This window comes from Arachis ipaensis, chromosome B2, assembly GCF_059453495.1.
Source record: "Arachis ipaensis isolate K30076 ecotype BB chromosome B2, ASM5945349v1, whole genome shotgun sequence".
In the NCBI taxonomy this organism is placed as follows: Eukaryota; Viridiplantae; Streptophyta; class Magnoliopsida; order Fabales; family Fabaceae; genus Arachis; species Arachis ipaensis.
Window position 1 is genome coordinate 61,591,385 of NC_142437.1, and position 19,068 is coordinate 61,610,452.

The following is a 19,068-nucleotide window of genomic DNA, read 5'->3' on the forward strand; positions in this document are numbered from 1 at the left end:
ACTCTCTATCTCTCTCGCATCTTCGTCCCCTCACTTTCTCGCTCTCACTCGTGCTTGATGGTGACCATGGCGATGACCATGGTTCCCCTTGCCGTCGCCCCCTCTCTTCCCCTCCTCTTCTTCTTTCCTCCTCTCTTCCCTTCTATACCGTGTGTTAATGTGGGTGAAGTGTGTGGTGTGTTAGGGTTAAGGTGGCGGCAGCTGAGTGAGATGGTGAGGGAGTGTCAATTAGGGATAGGACAACTAGTGAAAATTAGAAATTTTAGGGTTAAATTAGGTATTTTGATAAAACTAGAGGGTAGAGTAGTAATTTAAAGTCAAATATAATTTAATATAATCATTTTCAAGAATATTATTTATTTATAAACTCACAAATTATTTTTAAATAAGTACTCTAATTTAAAATTAGAGATAAATCAATTAATTTTCTATTAGTTTATAAAATTGAACTAAATTCCAGTTATTCAAATTAAATTAACAAATCTTCATTATTTTTCAATTACTAAAACTTTAAATTTTAAATAAGAAAATGTCTAACTATTATGAAAATTATATATATGAGTCCTAATTAAAATAATAAATAAATATAAATCACAAATAACTTTGATTTAATTATTTTTTAAGATAATTTTTTGAAAATAAAATAATAAATAAATATAAATAAAAAATAGCTTTTTTTTTTCAAAATTTAGGGTTTTACAAGATGAGCTGCAACGAGCAGTAGCAAGGAGATGAATGAGAGAGGTGGAAGATGAACAGCGACAAAAGATTAGGGTTCGTCATTTACACATCACTCTCACTTTTCCAAATGCAACAATATTAATCACTCTTTCATATGCATCACCTCCTTAGTTTAAAACACATAAAAAGAAAAAAAACGAAAATGATAGTGGCGGTTTTAAATCGCCATAATAAATGATAACCATCAAAAAGAGAATGATTGTTACGACAGAGCCTAAAATTGTCAAAATTAGTAAATATATTAACAGTTTTACAAACATGTCATAATACAATTCCCATTTTAATAAAAAATTTTTGTAGTGTCCTAGGCTTTAGATGTGTTTTTTTTATATGTTTTAGATGTTTTTCTTTTTTATATTTTACATGATTCTTCTTTTTTGAATTTGGATTTTTTTAAATTGTTTTGAATGTTTCTTTTCTTAGTTTTTTTATATTCTTTTTCCAATAATAATTTTGGATGTGTCGTTTTGTTTGGTTTCGGATTTCTTAAAATAATTTTGGATAAATTTTTGTAGGTTTTATTATATTTCGGATGTTTCTTTTTATTAGGTTTTAGATATTAATTTTACGATAATTTTAAATGTTTATTTTTCTTTGATTTTAGATATTTTTCTTTTAGATTTCAAATATTTCTTTTCAGTTAGTTTTAAATGTTTCTCATGATAATTTGAATTTACGTTCCATAAAAAAAACTTCAAAAATAAAAGGTCCAACTTTGTTTCTTTGTTTTTTAATGAGTTTTTTTTTTACTAACTAACTACAGGTGTTTGCATCCCTAATTAATTATCTAAAAAAATTGGAGAAGAAATTGTAAACCACCCTTCGATTGTATCTCTCCCTTAATGCTATAAAAACAAGAGTTTTGCCAAAAACACTTGTTATATTAAATATATAAAATTTATTAAAAATTCAAAATTTTTATCTTTTATTATAACAATTGTTAAAAGTAATTTAAAAAATTTTGTTCTAAGTAATTTTAATAAAAGTAAAGTTTACCTTTTGTCTTTAAAGTATATTAAAAGTTTATTTCAAAAATATCTTAAATTTTATTTTGTTTTAATTTTGTCCAAAAAATTTTTTATTTGCAACAAATATATTCCTGAAGACTAATTTTCCAAAAATTTAGGACAAATTCAACAACAATTTTATAAGAATAACCATCAATACAAACAAACCAGAGATAGTTGTCATATATTATTATTGAATTAGTTCTAATTTTTTTTTAAAATTTAACTGTTAAATATATATTTAATGTAAATTGAAAATTTTAAAATAAAATTAAAATAAAATAAAATTTAATGATATTTTTAAAACATTTAATAAACTTCAAAGATAGAAAATAAATTTTACTCTTTTAATAAATAATTTTAAAATACTTATTACAAAAATCGACTAAAACATAATCAATGGAGAATATTTATTGTTAAAAAATGCTGGAGGATTAATAGAATATATTGATTTTGACTATTAGTTAATTATTAATGTTTATAAATATAAATTTAAAATGTATTATTAACTAATAAAATAAAAAAATAAATTAATATCTAAAAATAATGGCCAAAATTAATAAATTTTGTTGGCCATTGCATTTCTCTTTCCCGTGATTGTTTATTGTGGTCTGCTGTCCTTTGCGAGCTTGTCTTGGTTTTACTATTGAAAGTCAGTCAAGCGTAGTCAAGACTCAAGATGCATGGCTGCTACGCATGGCTGCTACGCATGGACGACTTCTTCATCGTCTTAACTTCTTTAAATATACACGCATCTTACTTTTCCAACCTAGGAGCTATGCAAGTAATAATTTCATATCAAGAAGGCTTTTTTCAAAATTGCTTCACCTAACTTTGTCCTTACAAGCCATTCCAACTCCTATAAAATGGCACCCTCTCTACATTCATGAACCAAACCGTGAGAAACTACTATATAATAATTCCAGGAAAATAATCATGGCAACCCTCAAATGGTTTTCATCCATATTGCTATTCCAACTGTTGCAAGTTTCAGCTAATTCTGCTGGAATTGCGGTCTACTGGGGCCAAAACGGTGGCGAAGGATCGCTAGCAGATGCTTGCAACACTGGGAACTACCAGTTTGTGAACATAGCGTTCTTGTCTACTTTCGGCAACGGCCAAACCCCGGAACTGAACCTTGCTGGCCACTGCACACCCGACAACGGCGGTTGCGCTTCCATAGGCAACGACATCAAGACATGCCAAGGGAAAGGCATAAAGGTACTCCTTTCCCTTGGTGGCGGTGCCGGCAGCTACTCCCTGAGCTCTACCGATGACGCCACACAGGTAGCAAACTACCTGTGGAACAATTTTCTTGGGGGATCGTCAAACTCAAGGCCGTTGGGTGATGCAGTGCTTGATGGCATCGACTTCGACATCGAAGCTGGTGGAGGACAGTTCTGGGATCAACTTGCAAAGAACCTCAACGGATTCAGCCAGCAGAAGAAGGTGTATCTTTCTGCGGCACCACAGTGTCCTTACCCTGATGCACATTTGGATTCTGCTATCCAAACCGGTTTATTTGACTATGTTTGGGTTCAGTTTTATAACAACCCTCCGTGCAATTATGCTAGTGGAAATATTAACAGTCTTGTTAGCGCGTGGAACCAGTGGACCGGAAGTCAGGCTAAGCAAGTGTTCTTGGGGGTGCCGGCTTCTACGGCCGCCGCGGGGAGTGGTTATATTCCCACGGATGCGCTCACTTCTCAGGTTCTTCCTGCTATCGAGAACAATGCCAAGTACGGTGGTGTCATGATTTGGGACAGATTCAACGATGTTCAGAACAAATACAGTGATGCCATTAAGGGAAGTGTTTAATTAATTATTAGCAAGTAGCAGCATTCAGTAGGTTTTGTTCCTATTGAGTGCTACTTTAACACTTTCATAATATATATAATAATAATAAAAAGTAATAATGGATGATCCAGAGTAATACGATCCAGGAATTTCTTGACAATTTTTGTTTGTTTGGATTTGGATTCTGATAACATTTTAAGATATAACAATGGCGATACATTGCGAGAGATGAAAACTATTTAACATACTCTCAGAAAAAATTGGTAGCAATAAAGAACCAGCTAACAAATAATAAATATGTTAAACTATCAAAGTCATCAATTTTAAACATCCTAAATTTTATACGGTCAAAATTTATTTAAAATTACAAAGATGGCTAGCAACAACACGTAAACCAGTATTAGAACACCACGCGTGTAGAAAACACACTGTTCGTAGTTTCTCTAACTAACTATGATGCATGACAAAAAAATTAATGAGTTTATTTTTCTGAGTAATTGGACGAAATATGCTGGTGAAAAGGGGTGAGTTATAGCCTCCACAGGTCCAAATGAGGAGATTGATGCACCTGTGTGCTGTCACACTTTCATTGTCAATACGTGTTGAATTTTGGGCCGATAAAAAATGTATTAAAATTGTTTTAAAAAGTGTATTGGGCCTTTAATTGTTAAGTACCAATAGTTAATTGTGTTTGAAGGCCTTATGTAGTCTCTTCAAATAATGAAATATCCAACTCTATAAAATGTTGTCATTTAACCCTCTATTTCCGATATAAGGTATATTATTTTTGCATGCAGTAGCACTAACATACCACCACCATGGTTTTTTTTTTCCCTAGAAAAAGTAATAAACATGCATGTTAAGTGTTAACCACATGACAGCTTATATTATTGGCACAAATTTCTATTTTCTGCATCATATCCCATAGGCTTGTGTCTATAGTCTAATTAATTTATCCTCATCAAACCATATATATTCCACTTTTCAGATGGACCACGAAGAAAATTATAGCAACTTATAATAGATTTGTGACAACAATCCTATAGCTCAGTACCTCTTTGTTTCTCCCATTGCTTTAATTGGATATTAGCATGAACTGCATGTGTACAAAGATGAAATTAAATTAATTGATTAATTAAAGTTTTGGAGAAATTATTAATTATTATATATATTTTTATCCTTTTTAATTATGATATACACAAGAATTCTTTTATGCGATAAAAAGTTTTGGACATTACATATAAAGAAATATAATTATCACTCACGGTTCATGTACGACAAAAGTTTTAGACATTAATTAATTAAATAAAAGCTTGCTTTTGAATTATAATAAAGTTAAAGAGACCACCTTAATAAAGATATTAAAAATATCTTTTTTTAAAAAATATTTATATGTGTTATTTTATTATTAGATATTTTTATTAAAGCGGTTAATAATTTATTTTTTAATAAATTAGAATAAAATCGATTTATTATAGCAACAATAATAAACCCAATTGTCCGTATTATAATTATTAGACCCAATTTGATCCGATCGAATTACAGAATCTAAATCGAATATCTTTAAATTTTTTTGATAAAAAGACAAATATATCTCTGACTTTTTGTTTTGCAGACATTTGAATCCCTAAAAATTTAAAAATACAATTAGATCTCCAAAAAAATTAGATTTATTGCTATTGTTATACAAAAAATCGGTTTTATTTTAATTTGTTAAAAAATTCAAAAATAATCGGTTCATTAATACGTCGAATAATAATGCGATACGTAAGTGTCCTTACAAAAAGACATTTTACACGTCTTTATGAAAGTATTCCCTAAAGTTAATGAGACGGATATTAGGACAAACACTGGAGAGCGGAAAGAATGCAATAATTTGCCAATTAGTAAAATTAGGGAAATAAAAAATAATTAATTTAAACTGTCTATTTTTATTTTATTTATTATTTATTTATTATAAGATATATTAAATAAAATAAAAAATAATAAATTTTAATAAATTTTGACTAATATTTTTATTATTAAATATTTTTTTGTCAATCAATAATATTTTAAAAATAATAAAAAATTAGTCTAAATAATTTAAAGTGATCTTATTTAATATTAATTAATTATTATTAAAATAATTATATATAATTTTAAATGTAATAAATATACAATTATAAATATTTTATGTATAAAATTATAAATATTATATTATATAATATAATTTTAATATTCTCTCTCAAATATTGCTGTTTACCAATTAATATATAAATTTGATATAACAAACATAATAAAACCGATGATCCGTTTCTAACCAATTTGTAAAAGTGACATAAATTTGTATAACAAACATAATAAATTTGTCTTTTTTTTTTTGGTTAGCGTCGTGTACAAAGGACTAGTCCAAAATTAGATAACCGAACCCAACCCATTGGATGAACTTTTTCATATGTCCATTCCATTTGTTTAAAAAAGACAACATTGCAATTAATATTTTTTATCTATTCGGTTATAGTATAATGGTCATATTAAAATTTATCAAATAACAGGACACATATACACTTACCTGTGTTAGCAGTAATAGGTGCATCAATCTTCTTATTTGAACTGGTGTAGGCTATAACTCACCGTGAAAAGGAGAGGTGGTTGTTTATCTAGATGATTGAAATAAGGATTTTCCACACAAAATCAAATTCTTATCGTGAATCTCTCTCCTTTCTTCACTCATATATATGAATAACCATCCTCCTCCTCATCTTTTCGTCAACTCTTCTTCTTTCGCATCTTCTCACCAACTATCTGTACCCTTCTTTTATTTCCCAAATTATGAAATCATTCCTATGGAAATTATTCTTTTTTTCTCTTTCGTTTTTTCTTTTTTGCAATGATTGAGCATGTAAACGGTGCAATTAGCAATGAATTATTAGTCCCAATAATGATTTACGAAATTTTAGATGGTGGTCTAAATTTGTAATCTCCAAGTTCATTTTTATTGTTGCTCGAAAATTATCACACTAAGTTTATTAAGGACGATGCTCCAGATAATATTCCACTAGGTCAGTAACTTATATTTCGGCATATATATGCAAAATAAATTGAAAAAATTGATGGCTTTCTGTTCAAATCCTTTTGTGTTGATATATATTATCGATAACCAAATTTGTATCCCTAGACTTATGATTTTTACATGTGTTGCATGCTAAAATGATTGTAAATATTATTGTGAAACGGCTTCTAATTTATTTATTATTTATTATTAGAAAAAGTATAGAAAAAGAATACTAGTGGTGAACAATGTGAATAATAAATTAAAAAAAAGTAAAATTAAAATTAAAAATTAAATCATTAATTAAATATTTAGTTTTAAATTTCGAAATTTGAAAAATTAAAATTAGTATTTAAACTCATTCACACTATATACGGTTATTCCTAATTTCACCGTAATTTTCAATACACATCCAAAACTCGTGGTCATCTTCTTCGGTCCTCACCTCGTGGCGCAACACTCCCACCGGCCATACCGATGCTACTACAGCCTCCAGCCAACACCGCCTCCACCTTCGCCGGTCAGCCCGACGCATCTGCTGACGACGCCCAATCTCTCTGTGTTCTGTTTGTGCATCGTAGCAACGAAAGATCTCACCGCATCGTGCGTTCTCATTATCGCTGCCTTCCCGTGCCCGGCCTTCTTTTTATCCATTTATGGGGTCGTCGAAAGCGCAAAGAGAACCTTTTTGGGGTCCTTTAGTTGATGCATAATTCACTACTAGAAAACTAGTTATTACAGACAGATATTTCCGACGGATTTTATCTCACGGAAATACAGACGGAATTTGCCAGGGAAGTTTTGTCGGAAAACAAAAAAATGAATTTGCATAAATTACAGACGGAAAAGAGAATTCGTCGATAATTCTGTCGAAAAAATTAATTTTTTTTCGCGGGAAATGATTACAGACAGAAAATCCGTCTGCAATTAAATGGACAAAAACGCTGTGTTTTATTAAATTATTATAGACAGAAAATCTGTCTGCAATTTAAAATATTCTGCCGGAAATATTGAGTTAACCCTAACTCAGATCCTACCCTCTTGATCCATTCACACTCCACACAAGTGAAGAGCTTCTTCCTCTCTCCGTCCACGCTCTCTCCATCGCAGGAGCTTCTTTCACTGCCGTTGCTCTCTCCATCGCTCCGTCCACGATCTCATCACTGACCTCAACAACGGCCATTCACTGGTCATCCTCATCCACCGGTTCAGGAATAACTGTACTCATCCACCGGTTCAGGTATAATTTTGTATGGCTTTCAATTTTTGAATTCTTCTCATTTGAAATCATAGTTCTTGTGCTGTTCAGGTATGGCTTTAGGAATCACTGCATTCATCCCTTTCTTTCGTTCTTTGCAACAATCAAAACCATTACACACTAAATAAACTAACAAATCCTAGCAACAACATTATCAATCTTACTCTCACAACCATTTGCAATCATCTATTCAGTTTAGTTGAGGTGAGGTTCATTCCTTTTTTTTTCTCTTTTTCTTATTCCCTCTATTTTTGCTTTCTCCTAATTTTGGCTACCCCAATCTGTTATTTTCCTTTTTATTTTTATTTCGTTCCTTATTTGTTTTTTTTTTCACTTTTCACTCTCTTCAATTCTTTGGGCAATTCCCCTTTTAATTCCTTATTTCTCTGCATTCCTCTTTAATTAATTTGGGATCAAAGTGTTGGTTCCTTTAAAGGAATTTTTCTGTTTCTAACATAAATATTTGTTCTGTTTTGCTTTAAAGGATTTTGTTTCGCTGATGGTCTTGCTTCATTGGTACTTCTACGGCAAGAAATAAAAGATAAAATAATGAGGCTGAATATACCATAAATAGACCCTCCCTGATTGTAATCCTAATAAACTAAGAAGTTTGATTAGATTATCATCATTACAATTAAATAATAATAATTACAAAAATAAATAATAGAAGCGAGAGACAAGTCCCCCAAATAGTAATAATAATAGTAGCACTGACATTGGAAGTAAAATATGGTGAAATAGAAGCGAGAGGGTGTTGAGCAATGAAAAATGACTGCAAATAATGAACGGGGATATAGGTAGGTAGTTAGCTAGAGTTTGATTAGATTATCTCTCTCTCTTTATCTCTTCTCTTTGATTTCTTTTGCTTACTATAATTGTTAGTAGTTATAGCCATACTTTATTTGATTAGAGACCCACATATAGGCTTCTCCCTCTCTTGTTACACGTGCAATGAAAGAGCTGGAGTATTGAAAAAGTGGTAGTTATACATTTAGATTGATTTGTGTACATGTATCATTCATCGTGGCTATCACTTTTATCTTGAGATCGCTGATTTTCTGTAAGTTTCTGCTTCTTGTCATTAGTTATTTGATGCTAAATATTGGCTTCATCTTCAACTTCTCACTTGCAGAATTATAGAAGAGTCAATCAATTGCCGTTAAAATCATATCCAAAGCTAAGGTAAGAAGATTCTTGTTGGTGATTTCTTATGTATGTTGATCAGGTAGAAATTGGGCTTTTGTCTTTGTTACTATGTTGAACTGTGAATTGTGAAAATCATTTGATACAGTTTATCTTGGAGCTAGTTTCGTTGACTATTGGTCAATTTTTTATTAGCCCTTGAATTTTGTGACCCTTTTTTGCACTGTAATTTCGTGTTAGTAGTGTAGTGATAATTTAGCAAAATTAGTGGTTACTTGTTCATGAAATTTCGGAATTAAATTTTGCATTCAAGTTCTCTGCTTGGAAAAATGATGTCTGCCCCCTTATAGAATCTATTGGTGTGGTTGTGGACTGAAGTTTGAAGTTTGCTTTTGGGCGTGGATATAAATTAATAGCTGTTTTTGGCAGTTTCGAAGTCAGTGCTAGTACCACTAGAAGAGTATACAAAACTCAGAAGTATGAAATCTAAAGCAGTGCAGGATTTTATAATTTAATAATGCTAGCTAGCACTTTGGTTAGTCCTGGGGTAAAGCGAGTGAACAACTTTGCCTTTAACTACTTACTTCTTGTTGGTCTCTTAGAGCATTACAAAAATGGGTTAACCACCAAAAATGCTCTTGAATTATTCAAACACTAAAAAAAATACACCCGAATTTTACTATCGATAAAAATGCATTCAAATAATTTAAAAATACAACAACAATACCCAACAGTAAATATATATTTTAAAAAAATACCTTAGAGATTGAATTTTGATGCAATTTTTTACAAGCATGATTATAAAAATAATATATTATTATACATAAAAATTGGTAATTTTTTGTTAAGTATATAATTTTTTATAATTGTTTTTGTTAACAACCAATAATACTTTTAAAAAATTACAAAATAATATATACTTAAAAAAAATTACCAAATTTTAAGATTAATAATATCTCATTTTTATAATTATGCTTGTAAAAATTGCATCAAAATTCAATCTCTAATATATTTTTTGAGAAATAAATATTTAATATTAGTTTTTTTGCAAGATTATCTAACATTAAATATGTATTTCTCAAAACATATATTAGAGATTGAATTTTGATACAATTTTTTGCAAGCATGATTAAAAAAATGTGATATTAGTATCCTTAAAATTTGGTGATTTTTCGTTGAGTATATATTTTTTTTTAATTTTTTTGTTAACAACTAATAATACTTTTAAAAAATCACAAAAAAATATATACTTAGAAAAAATTATCAAATTTTAAGAATAATAATATCTCATTTTTTTAATTATTCTTGTAAAAAATCACATCAAAATTCAATTTATAAGGTATTTTTTGAAAATATATATTTATTGTTAGGTATTGTTGTTATGTTTTTAAATTATTTAAATGTATTTTTATCGATAGTAAAATTCGGGTGCATTTCTGTCAGCATTTGAATAATTTGAGAGTGTTTTTGGTGGTTAATCCTACAAAAATTGATTTGAAATATGTGACTGGATTGTTAGAAGTTGTTGGAGAAGCAAGGAGAAGATGAAATTGTAACCTCTAAAGTGGAAGTTGTCAAAAGACATGGCTTTTGCTGAAGGTTATCAAGGTTAACAAGGAGCATTACTATTGTATCACTCTCCCTGGGTTCATGCAATATTAGTCTTATTCAGGTTATCAAGGTTAGCATGGTTTGATTTTGAGTTTGTGAAAATAGTTTATGCATTGCTTAATCATATTCCATATCGATGGGGTCTTGATTCATAAGTTAATTGTTGCTTTCTTATGTTGGCCATGGTTAAATTATCTTCATAATCATGTATCAACAATATAACTCTTGATAACGATGCTTTTTGTTTTCTGAATTTTGTATAAATTGTTAAAAATGGTTCACAAAAAAGAAGAGATTTTATTCAATGGCAGCATTATAGATATTAGTATTTAAAAAATATTATTCAATGCCAGCATCATCAAATAAATATTATTTATTAGAAAATGACATACTTTGAGCTGCATTTATTTTTTATTCTTATTATTTTTTTTCCAGCAAGTTGTATTTGATGTATGTATAGAAATATATATGTTTATGGTTTATCTCATGCTATATTGTACTAAATCTAAAGTGATAATAGAAATATTTGAATAATTTTTTGGTAGACATAATCAAGTTATAAGTACCGTATTATTGTTAAATAGTGTACTATATTGTTTGAAACTTGATTTATATAATTGATATAATCATTGTGCAACAGGAGAAGTTTATAAAAGAGTTGGCAGAAGTTCAAGCCCAACATGCCGAGGCTCAAGCACAGAGAATGGAGGTACCACCAATTGATGAAGACTTGATCTGGGAGGAAGTGTGTGGTGGACAAAAGAAGAATCGAGTTTACGGAAAAAGGTCATTCTTTTCTAGCTCTATCAAGTCTGGAACCATTTATGCCAATTCTGTATCTGGAAGAGCACCTAGAAATCAAAATTCTGTTCTTGATTTGCGAGAAGAGATTCATAATCTCAATGAAGAACTTTTTCAGCGTGTTATTCAACAAACAGATGAGCGTATTATTAAGTTGTTAGATACACGCTTGGCTCCTTTGGAAAAGACTCAAAAGAAGTTAGAAAAGTTGGAACGGAAAATTGAAAAGGCCAAGAAGGAAAAGCTAAAACAGAAGAGATAGAATAAGGCTTATGTTAGCTATTATGAGAATGTTAGATCGTCAAGTAGTTCTAGTGCTGTTCGACTACCACCGCCACCGCCGCTACCCTCAATCTCTTTGGATGAGGACTATGATGATGATGAGGATGAAGATGACACTGAAGACTATAGCTGATAGTTTTAGTATGGTTGAACAATATATTGGGAATTATAGTTGATGATCAATACACTTTGTTTATGTTTTGAATTATATTGACTTGCTTGTTTATAGTACTTTTCTTTTAGTTTGATAATACGATGAATTTGTTTATTTTTTGAAATATTATAATTATTTGAATACAAATTAGATAAAAATTTGTATTAAATTTATATTTATTTTATATGAAAACAAGTTTATTTTGTAATTGGAAAAATCTAAAAAAAATCTATTTTACCTTATAGACGGATTTTCTGTCTATATTCAGAGTATGAGATGATTTTCAAGGTTTAAATTACAGACGGAAAATCTGTTGCCAATTACCGACGAAAAATCCGTCGGAAAGTTCGACGTTTCAGGAAAATGGATGGGACAATTTACCGAGGAAAAATCTGTCGGTAACTGGTAAAAATCTGTCGGTAATTTTCCGACGAAAAAAAATCCATCGGTAAATAATTTTCGACGAGGCTTTTACAGAGGGACAAAATTTATCGGTAATTTTGTCAGTAACCAAAAATCCATCTGTAATAAAGACTAAATTTATCTGTAAATCTATCTGTATTAAGCAATTTTCTAGTTGTGATTGAAGGTAATTTTGCGGCATTTGCATACAAGACAAGAATCATTTTGGTCAACCTAGAGAACGTTGTCGAATCAAAGTTATGGTTCTCGTATAACAGAGTAACAGACCACACAGCTTCATTTGGTTCCAAAATTAGGGAATGAGAAAGGAAAATTGAATCTTCTTTTTCTTCTATTTCAATTACCAGCATTTTAGTAGGTATGTAGATGATTATTTTTATTTTTATGTTAATGATTATTTTAATTGAATTGGGTTTAGTTATATATAATTAAAATATATTAGATATTCAATTGATTAGGTATGCGGATGATTATTTTTATCTTTAAGTGGATGGTTATTTTTATCGGAGGTGAGCGACGCCGGTGGTAGCAACAGTGAAGTGGGATGATTATTATTGATGAAAGTAGGGTGGCAGCCGATTGAAAAAGAAGAGGATATTGAAGTGAAATATTTTAATAAACTAGAGTTTGGGATGATTTTTTTTTAGAATAACTAAGTAGACTTTTTGATTTAGATAATTTGTTGAGTATTTTTTATTTTTTACATGTATTGGACTAATTTTATAACCCATTATTCACATTGTTTAGATTTCTCATTATCTCTTTAACGGAATTGTTATTATTATTAGTTTTCTAATGTTCAGTTTTTTCATTCGTATTTCTACTCTGTGAGCATCACTTCTCTTAATATATACATTATTTATTAACACTAAGTCTATGTAATTGTCTTTCAAGATCTCGAATCGGTCTTGATTTTAAAATATATTCATTCACTTTCCTTGACCTTGTGAGCAAGGTAAGCATGTATTGGACTCACCTGTTTGATATAATGTAATTAAGTCTAGATTGATTATTGTGTCTATTTTTTAATTTTGGTCACCAGTTGGTAGAGATTTTAAACTATGATAATATATTTTTTTAAATCTTAACTTTTTAAATTATGGAAATTTTAAATCGCTACAAATAAAAAAATGCTATAGTTTTTTTCAGGTAACAGTAGTGTAATTAAAAATTGCTGCAACAAAAAGCAGGGCATAAAAACTGCGTCAGTTTCATAAACTACTGTAATCTATTTTATCGGGTGAAAAATCATCTTCTTAGACCCTTCTAATTTAGCACTACACCATCCTTTATAATTAGACTTTGAGCTCTTAACCATAGTGAACCTTGATTTATAATGCGAACTACTAATCCTTTCACTTTTGCTCTTAAAGCCACAAAGAGCTCTAAGTTGACCATCCGTCTCAAGCAAACCATATTCAAGTGGAATAAGAAAGCTTAGAGATAAGAGATTTACCCACTTGAATGAAAGGATAGATAGTGATGGCTTGGGAGAGGTGTCTCCAATGATCTTACAAGTTCTACTCTCTTGTGTTCTTCATTGACTACCTCCACCTCTTTGCAAGCTTTTTCAACTTCAACCTCTTCCTCTTTGCTTTCCAAGGGACTTGGAGGTTGTGTATCTTCTTCTTTGGCCTCTATTTCATGTCCAATGGGAGATGATTCAATTGTAAATAAAAACTCATCAATGATTAAATCCATTTCGTCCAATTCTTCACTCATGACATGCTTGGGAGGTTGCGCACCCTCTTCAACATCAAATTCAAACTTTTTGGAAGGAAGCTCTATGACTTGAGATTTCTATGGACTTTTAACATCTCCTAAATATTCAACCACTTCTTCCTCTTCAACAATTACGGCTTCCTCAGGCACAGTAGGAGCAATGAGAACATGAGGGTTAACAACATTGTTGTTGTTGTTGTTAGGATCCATAGTAAATCCTTCAGCTTCTTTCTCAAAATTGTCTTTGAGATTCTCAGTGGCTTTGTAAGATCTAGCCTGCTGTAAATGCCTTCTTAAAGTTCTCTCAATCTCAAGATCAAATTCAAGAATATAGTCTTTATCTCTGTTTCTGCTCATAAACAAACAGAAAACAAGAAAAAGTGGGGATCTCTACGTCAGAGTGAAGAGAATTTCCAGTAAGATAAACTGAGTAAAGGAAATAAAATAAAATAAACTGAATAAATAACACTAGAATTTCAAAAATTAATAAATGAAAAAATAAGCTACCAATTTCAAAAATAATGTAGGAAAAATAATTAGAAAAACAAAATAAAACAACTAAAGGGACACCAAACTTAATTTTAGAAATTAAGGGAAAAATGTTTAAATAATTTAAGGCTATTTTTTGAAAATTAAAAGAAAGAAATTAAACAAAATTAAAGCAAAAATGTCTAATCTAAGCAATCAACCAATGGATAGTTGTCATTCCCAGTCAATCCCCAGCAATGGTGCCAAAAATTTGGTGCGAATTTAGAATATCACAACTGAACCGACAAGTGTACCGGGTTGTACCTAGTAATACCTCAAGTGAGTGAGGGTCGATCTCACGAGGATTGATAGATCAAGCAATAATAGTTGAGTGGTTCACTTAGTTAGACAAGCAGAAACTAGTGTTTTGGGTTCAAAAAGCATTAAATAGTAATTCACGAATTAAGAAAACAAGCAGTAAATTTGGTGTGAAAAGTATGTGAGAAACAGTTAAGGTTTCAAAGATATTTATTTTTTTGGATTAATAGTTCTTACTAAATACTTTAATCATGTAAGATTTAATTCATGGCCAATTTTAGTTGACTAAACCATAATTCCTTAGAGATTTAAATTCCTTTAACCGAATCAACTACCATTTTCTTGGTCACTTACTTAGGATTAAAGGTTTAGGTCCAATTCTAGTTTATTAGCCACAAAACCCTAATCACCCAAATATAAGATGATTATATGTCATGTTTCACGTTAAGTCTAGGTAGTTAGTAGTTTAGGACGAGTTACTTTCAAGCTATTATTCAAGTGAGTTAACTTTTCTAAGAAGTAACAAGAATTCATGTAGAAAAAGAGCTATCTTCCAATATACTCAAATTAATAAGATGAAGAACGGAAGTAATCCTTGAATATAAATAAGTACATTGATTAAAAGTATATTGACAATAATATTAATCCATAGAATAAACAGAGCTCCTAATCTAAACAATAGAGGTATAGTTGCTCATGGCTCAGAGAAAACTTAGGGTTTCAAAAAGTGTGTAGAGTGTAGAATGAGATAAAGAGAGAGAAGAAGAGCCCGAAGGGCTAAATCTGTTTCTCTTTTATATCTAACCTAATTGATTTGGAAATAAAATAAACTAGTTAAATAAAATAATATCTAAAACCCTAGAAGATTGTATCTTCTCATAATAAAAATCAAAAGATATCAAAATAAAATAAGTATAAATCCTAAAATACTACTGATGAGCGGATAATTTATACGCTTTTTGGCATTGTTTTTAGTATGTTTTTAGTATATTTTAGTTAGTTTTTATTATGTTTTTATTAGTTTTTAAATAAAAATCACTCTTCTGGACTTTACTATGAGTTTGTGTGTTTTTCTGTGATTTCAGGTATTTTCTGGCTGAAATTGAGGGATCTGAGCAAAAATCTGATTCAGAGGCTGAAAAAGGACCGCAGATGCTGTTGGATTCTAACCTCCCTGCACTCAAAGTGGATTTTCTGGAGCTACAGAAGCTCAATTGGCACGCTCTCAATTGCGTTAGAAAGTAGACATCCTGGGCTTTCCAGAAATATGTAATAGTCCATACTTTGCCCAAGATTTGATGGCCCAAACAGGCATTTCAAGTCAGCTCAAGAATTCTGGCGTTTAACTCCAAAACTGGCACAAAAGCTGGAGTTAAACACCCAAACTGGCACAAAAGCTGGCGTTTAACTCCAAGAAAAGTCTCTACACATGGAAGCTTTAATGCTCAGCCCAAGCACACACCAAGTGGGCCCGGAAGAAGATTTCTGCATTAATTACTTATTTCTGTAAATCCTAGGCTACTAGTTCTCTATAAATAGGACATTTTGCTATTGTATTTTCAGACTTTGATAGACCTTTTCACGTTTGGGAGGCTGGCCTCACGGCCATGCCTAGAACTTGTTCTTATGTATTCTTAACGGTGGAGTTTCTACACACCATAGATTAAGGTGTGGAGCTCTGCTGTTCTTCATGAATTAATACAAAGTACTATTGTTCTTCTATTCAATTCACGCCTACTTCTTCTCTAAGATATTCATTCGTTCTTCAACTTGATGAATGTGATGATCCGTGACACTCACCTATGAACATGTGCCTGACAACCACCTCTGTTCTACTAGCAATGGCTTGAATGCGTATCTCTTGGGTTTCTAATCTAAGATTAGAACCTTCGTGGTATAGGCTAGAATTATTGGCGGCCATTCCTGAGATCCGGAACGTCTAAACCTTGTCTGTGGTATTCTGAGTAGGATCTGGGAAGGGATGACTGTGACAAGCTTCAAACTCGCGATTGTTTGGCGTGTGACAGACGCAAAAGGATCAATGGATCCTATTCCAACATGATCGAGAACCGATAGATGATTAGCCGTGCGGTGACAGCGCATTTGGAACGTTTTCACTCAGAGGACGGGAAGTAGCCATTGACAACGGTGATGCCCAACATAAAGCTTGCCATGGAAAGGAGTATGAATGATTGGAAGAAGGCAATAGGAAAGCTGAGGTTCAGGAGGAACATAGCATCTTCATACGCTTATCTGAAATTCCAACCAAAGAATTACATAAGTATCTCTATCTTTATTTTACGTTTTATTTATCTTTTAATTATCAATCCTCCATCACCATTTGAATCTGCCTGACTGAGATTTACAAGATGACCATAGCTTGCTTCAAGCCGACAATCTCCGTGGGATCGACCCTTACTCACATAAGGTATTACTTGGACGACCCAGTGCACTTGCTGGTTAGTTGTGCGGAATTGTGACAAAGTGTGATTCACGTTTAAGAGCTCCAAGTCCTTTGGCACTATTGTTGATGATCACAATTTCACGCACCAAGTTTTTGGCGCCGCTGCCGGGGATTGTTCGAGTTTGGACAACTGACAGTTCATCTTGTTGCTTAGATTAGGTACTTTTCAGAATTTTTAAGAATGGATTCTAGAGTTTCAAGGTGATGTTCTTATCATCACAAAAGCTGATTGATTCTCATCAATTTAGCTGCTGAATGTAATGTCCTGCTGAAGCTTGGCCAAACATGTCTAATCTTTTTAGACTGAAGCTTTAGACTAACATTGCATGATTCCTGGAATTCTTATTAAAAGTTTTGATTCTCTTTATTTTCTTTTCCATATAAGTTTCAAAAATCGCAAAAAAATTTATAAAACCATAAAAATAAAAAATATTTTATGTTTCTTGTTTGAGTCTACTATCAATTTTTAAGTTTGGTGTCAATTGCATACCTATAATTTTCGAAAAATTACATGCATTATGTTCTTCATTGATCTTCAAGTTGTTCTTGATGATTTCACTGCTCTGATCTTTAAATTCTCCTGTTTTGTGTGTTTTGTTATTTTTCTTATGCATTCTCAATTTGTTAAAGCCTCTAATACAAAATTTCTAAGTTTGGTGTCTTGCATGCATTGTTCATTTGATCTTAGTTGCATTTTTTTGTTATTTCTCATCATTAAAAAAAAAATTCAAAAATATTTTCAAAATTGTGTCTTTTCAAGCTAATAATACAGAGAATTGAAGATTCAGAACATTCAGCAGAGGAATCAAACAGAAAAAACTGGGCGTTCAAAACGCCCAGTGAAGAAGGAAAACTGGCGTTTAAACGCCAGCCAGGGTACCTGGCTGGGCGTTTAACGCCCAAAAAGGTAGGATTGTGGGCGTTAAACGCCAGAATGGATGCCATTCTGGGCGTTTAATGCCAGGATGACACTAGAGGGAAGATTTTGTTTTTAATTTAGATTTTTTTCAAATCTTCATAATTTTTCAAAATCAAATCTTTTTCAAATAATATCTTTTCAATCATATCTCTTCAAAATCAATTTCTTTCCATTATTACTATTTTCAAAAATCCTTGCTATAATTAATGATTTACTTCAAAATTTTCAAGTTGTTACTTGCCTATTAAGAAAGGATCAAATTTTAAATTTTAAGAATCATATCTTCTAAATTCTTGTTAGTCAAGTAATCAACTTTAATTTTAAAACTTTCTTTTTTAAAAATTGGTTTTCAATCATATCTTCTCAATCACATCTTTTTCAAAATTAACTCTCAATCATATCTTTTTGATTTCTAATCTCAAAATCTTTTTCAAAAATCACTTAATTTCTTTCCCAATCTTAATTTTCGAAAATCATCAATCAAATTTTCAAAATTTCTTTTAATTATTTCAAAATTTTTTAAATTTATTTTCGAAAATTCTTCCCCTCTTCTCACATCCTTCTATTTAAAGGACTAACACTCTTCCTCAAGGTGCAATTCGAACTCCCTCCTTCTTTATATGTTCGAATTCTCTTCTATCTACCTCCTCCTTCCATTCTTCTTTTCCTCTGACACCTCAACGAATCTCTATACTGTGACATAGAGGATTCCCTACTTTCTTGTTCTCTTCTCTTTCATATGAGCAGGAACAAAGATAAAGGCATACTTGTTCAAGCTGATCCTGAACCTGAAAGGACCTTGAAGAGAAAGCTAAGAGAAGCTAAAGAACATCTCTCTTTAGAGGGCCTAACAGAGCTTTTCAAGAAAGAAGAAACCATGACAGCCGAAAACAACAATGCCAACAATGCAAGGAAGGTGCTCGGTGACT

The 19,068-nt window shown here is 31.2% G+C and overlaps 1 protein-coding gene across 1 annotated transcript; it reads left to right on the forward strand.

Moving 5' to 3' along the window:
- The first annotated feature begins 2,548 nt into the window (after positions 1 to 2,548).
- LOC107628330 (acidic endochitinase) lies at positions 2,549 to 3,705 on the forward strand. The gene has a single exon (XM_016331055.3). It carries the CDS (start codon positions 2,685 to 2,687, stop codon positions 3,564 to 3,566), a length of 882 nt encoding a protein of 293 aa, XP_016186541.1. The 5' UTR covers positions 2,549 to 2,684; the 3' UTR covers positions 3,567 to 3,705.
- Positions 3,706 to 19,068: the final 15,363 nt, after the last annotated feature.

Coding starts and splice junctions, on each gene's coding strand:
- LOC107628330 (XM_016331055.3), top strand. CDS start 2,685: ATGGCAACCCTCAAATGGTTTTCATCCATATTGCTATTCCAACTGTTG.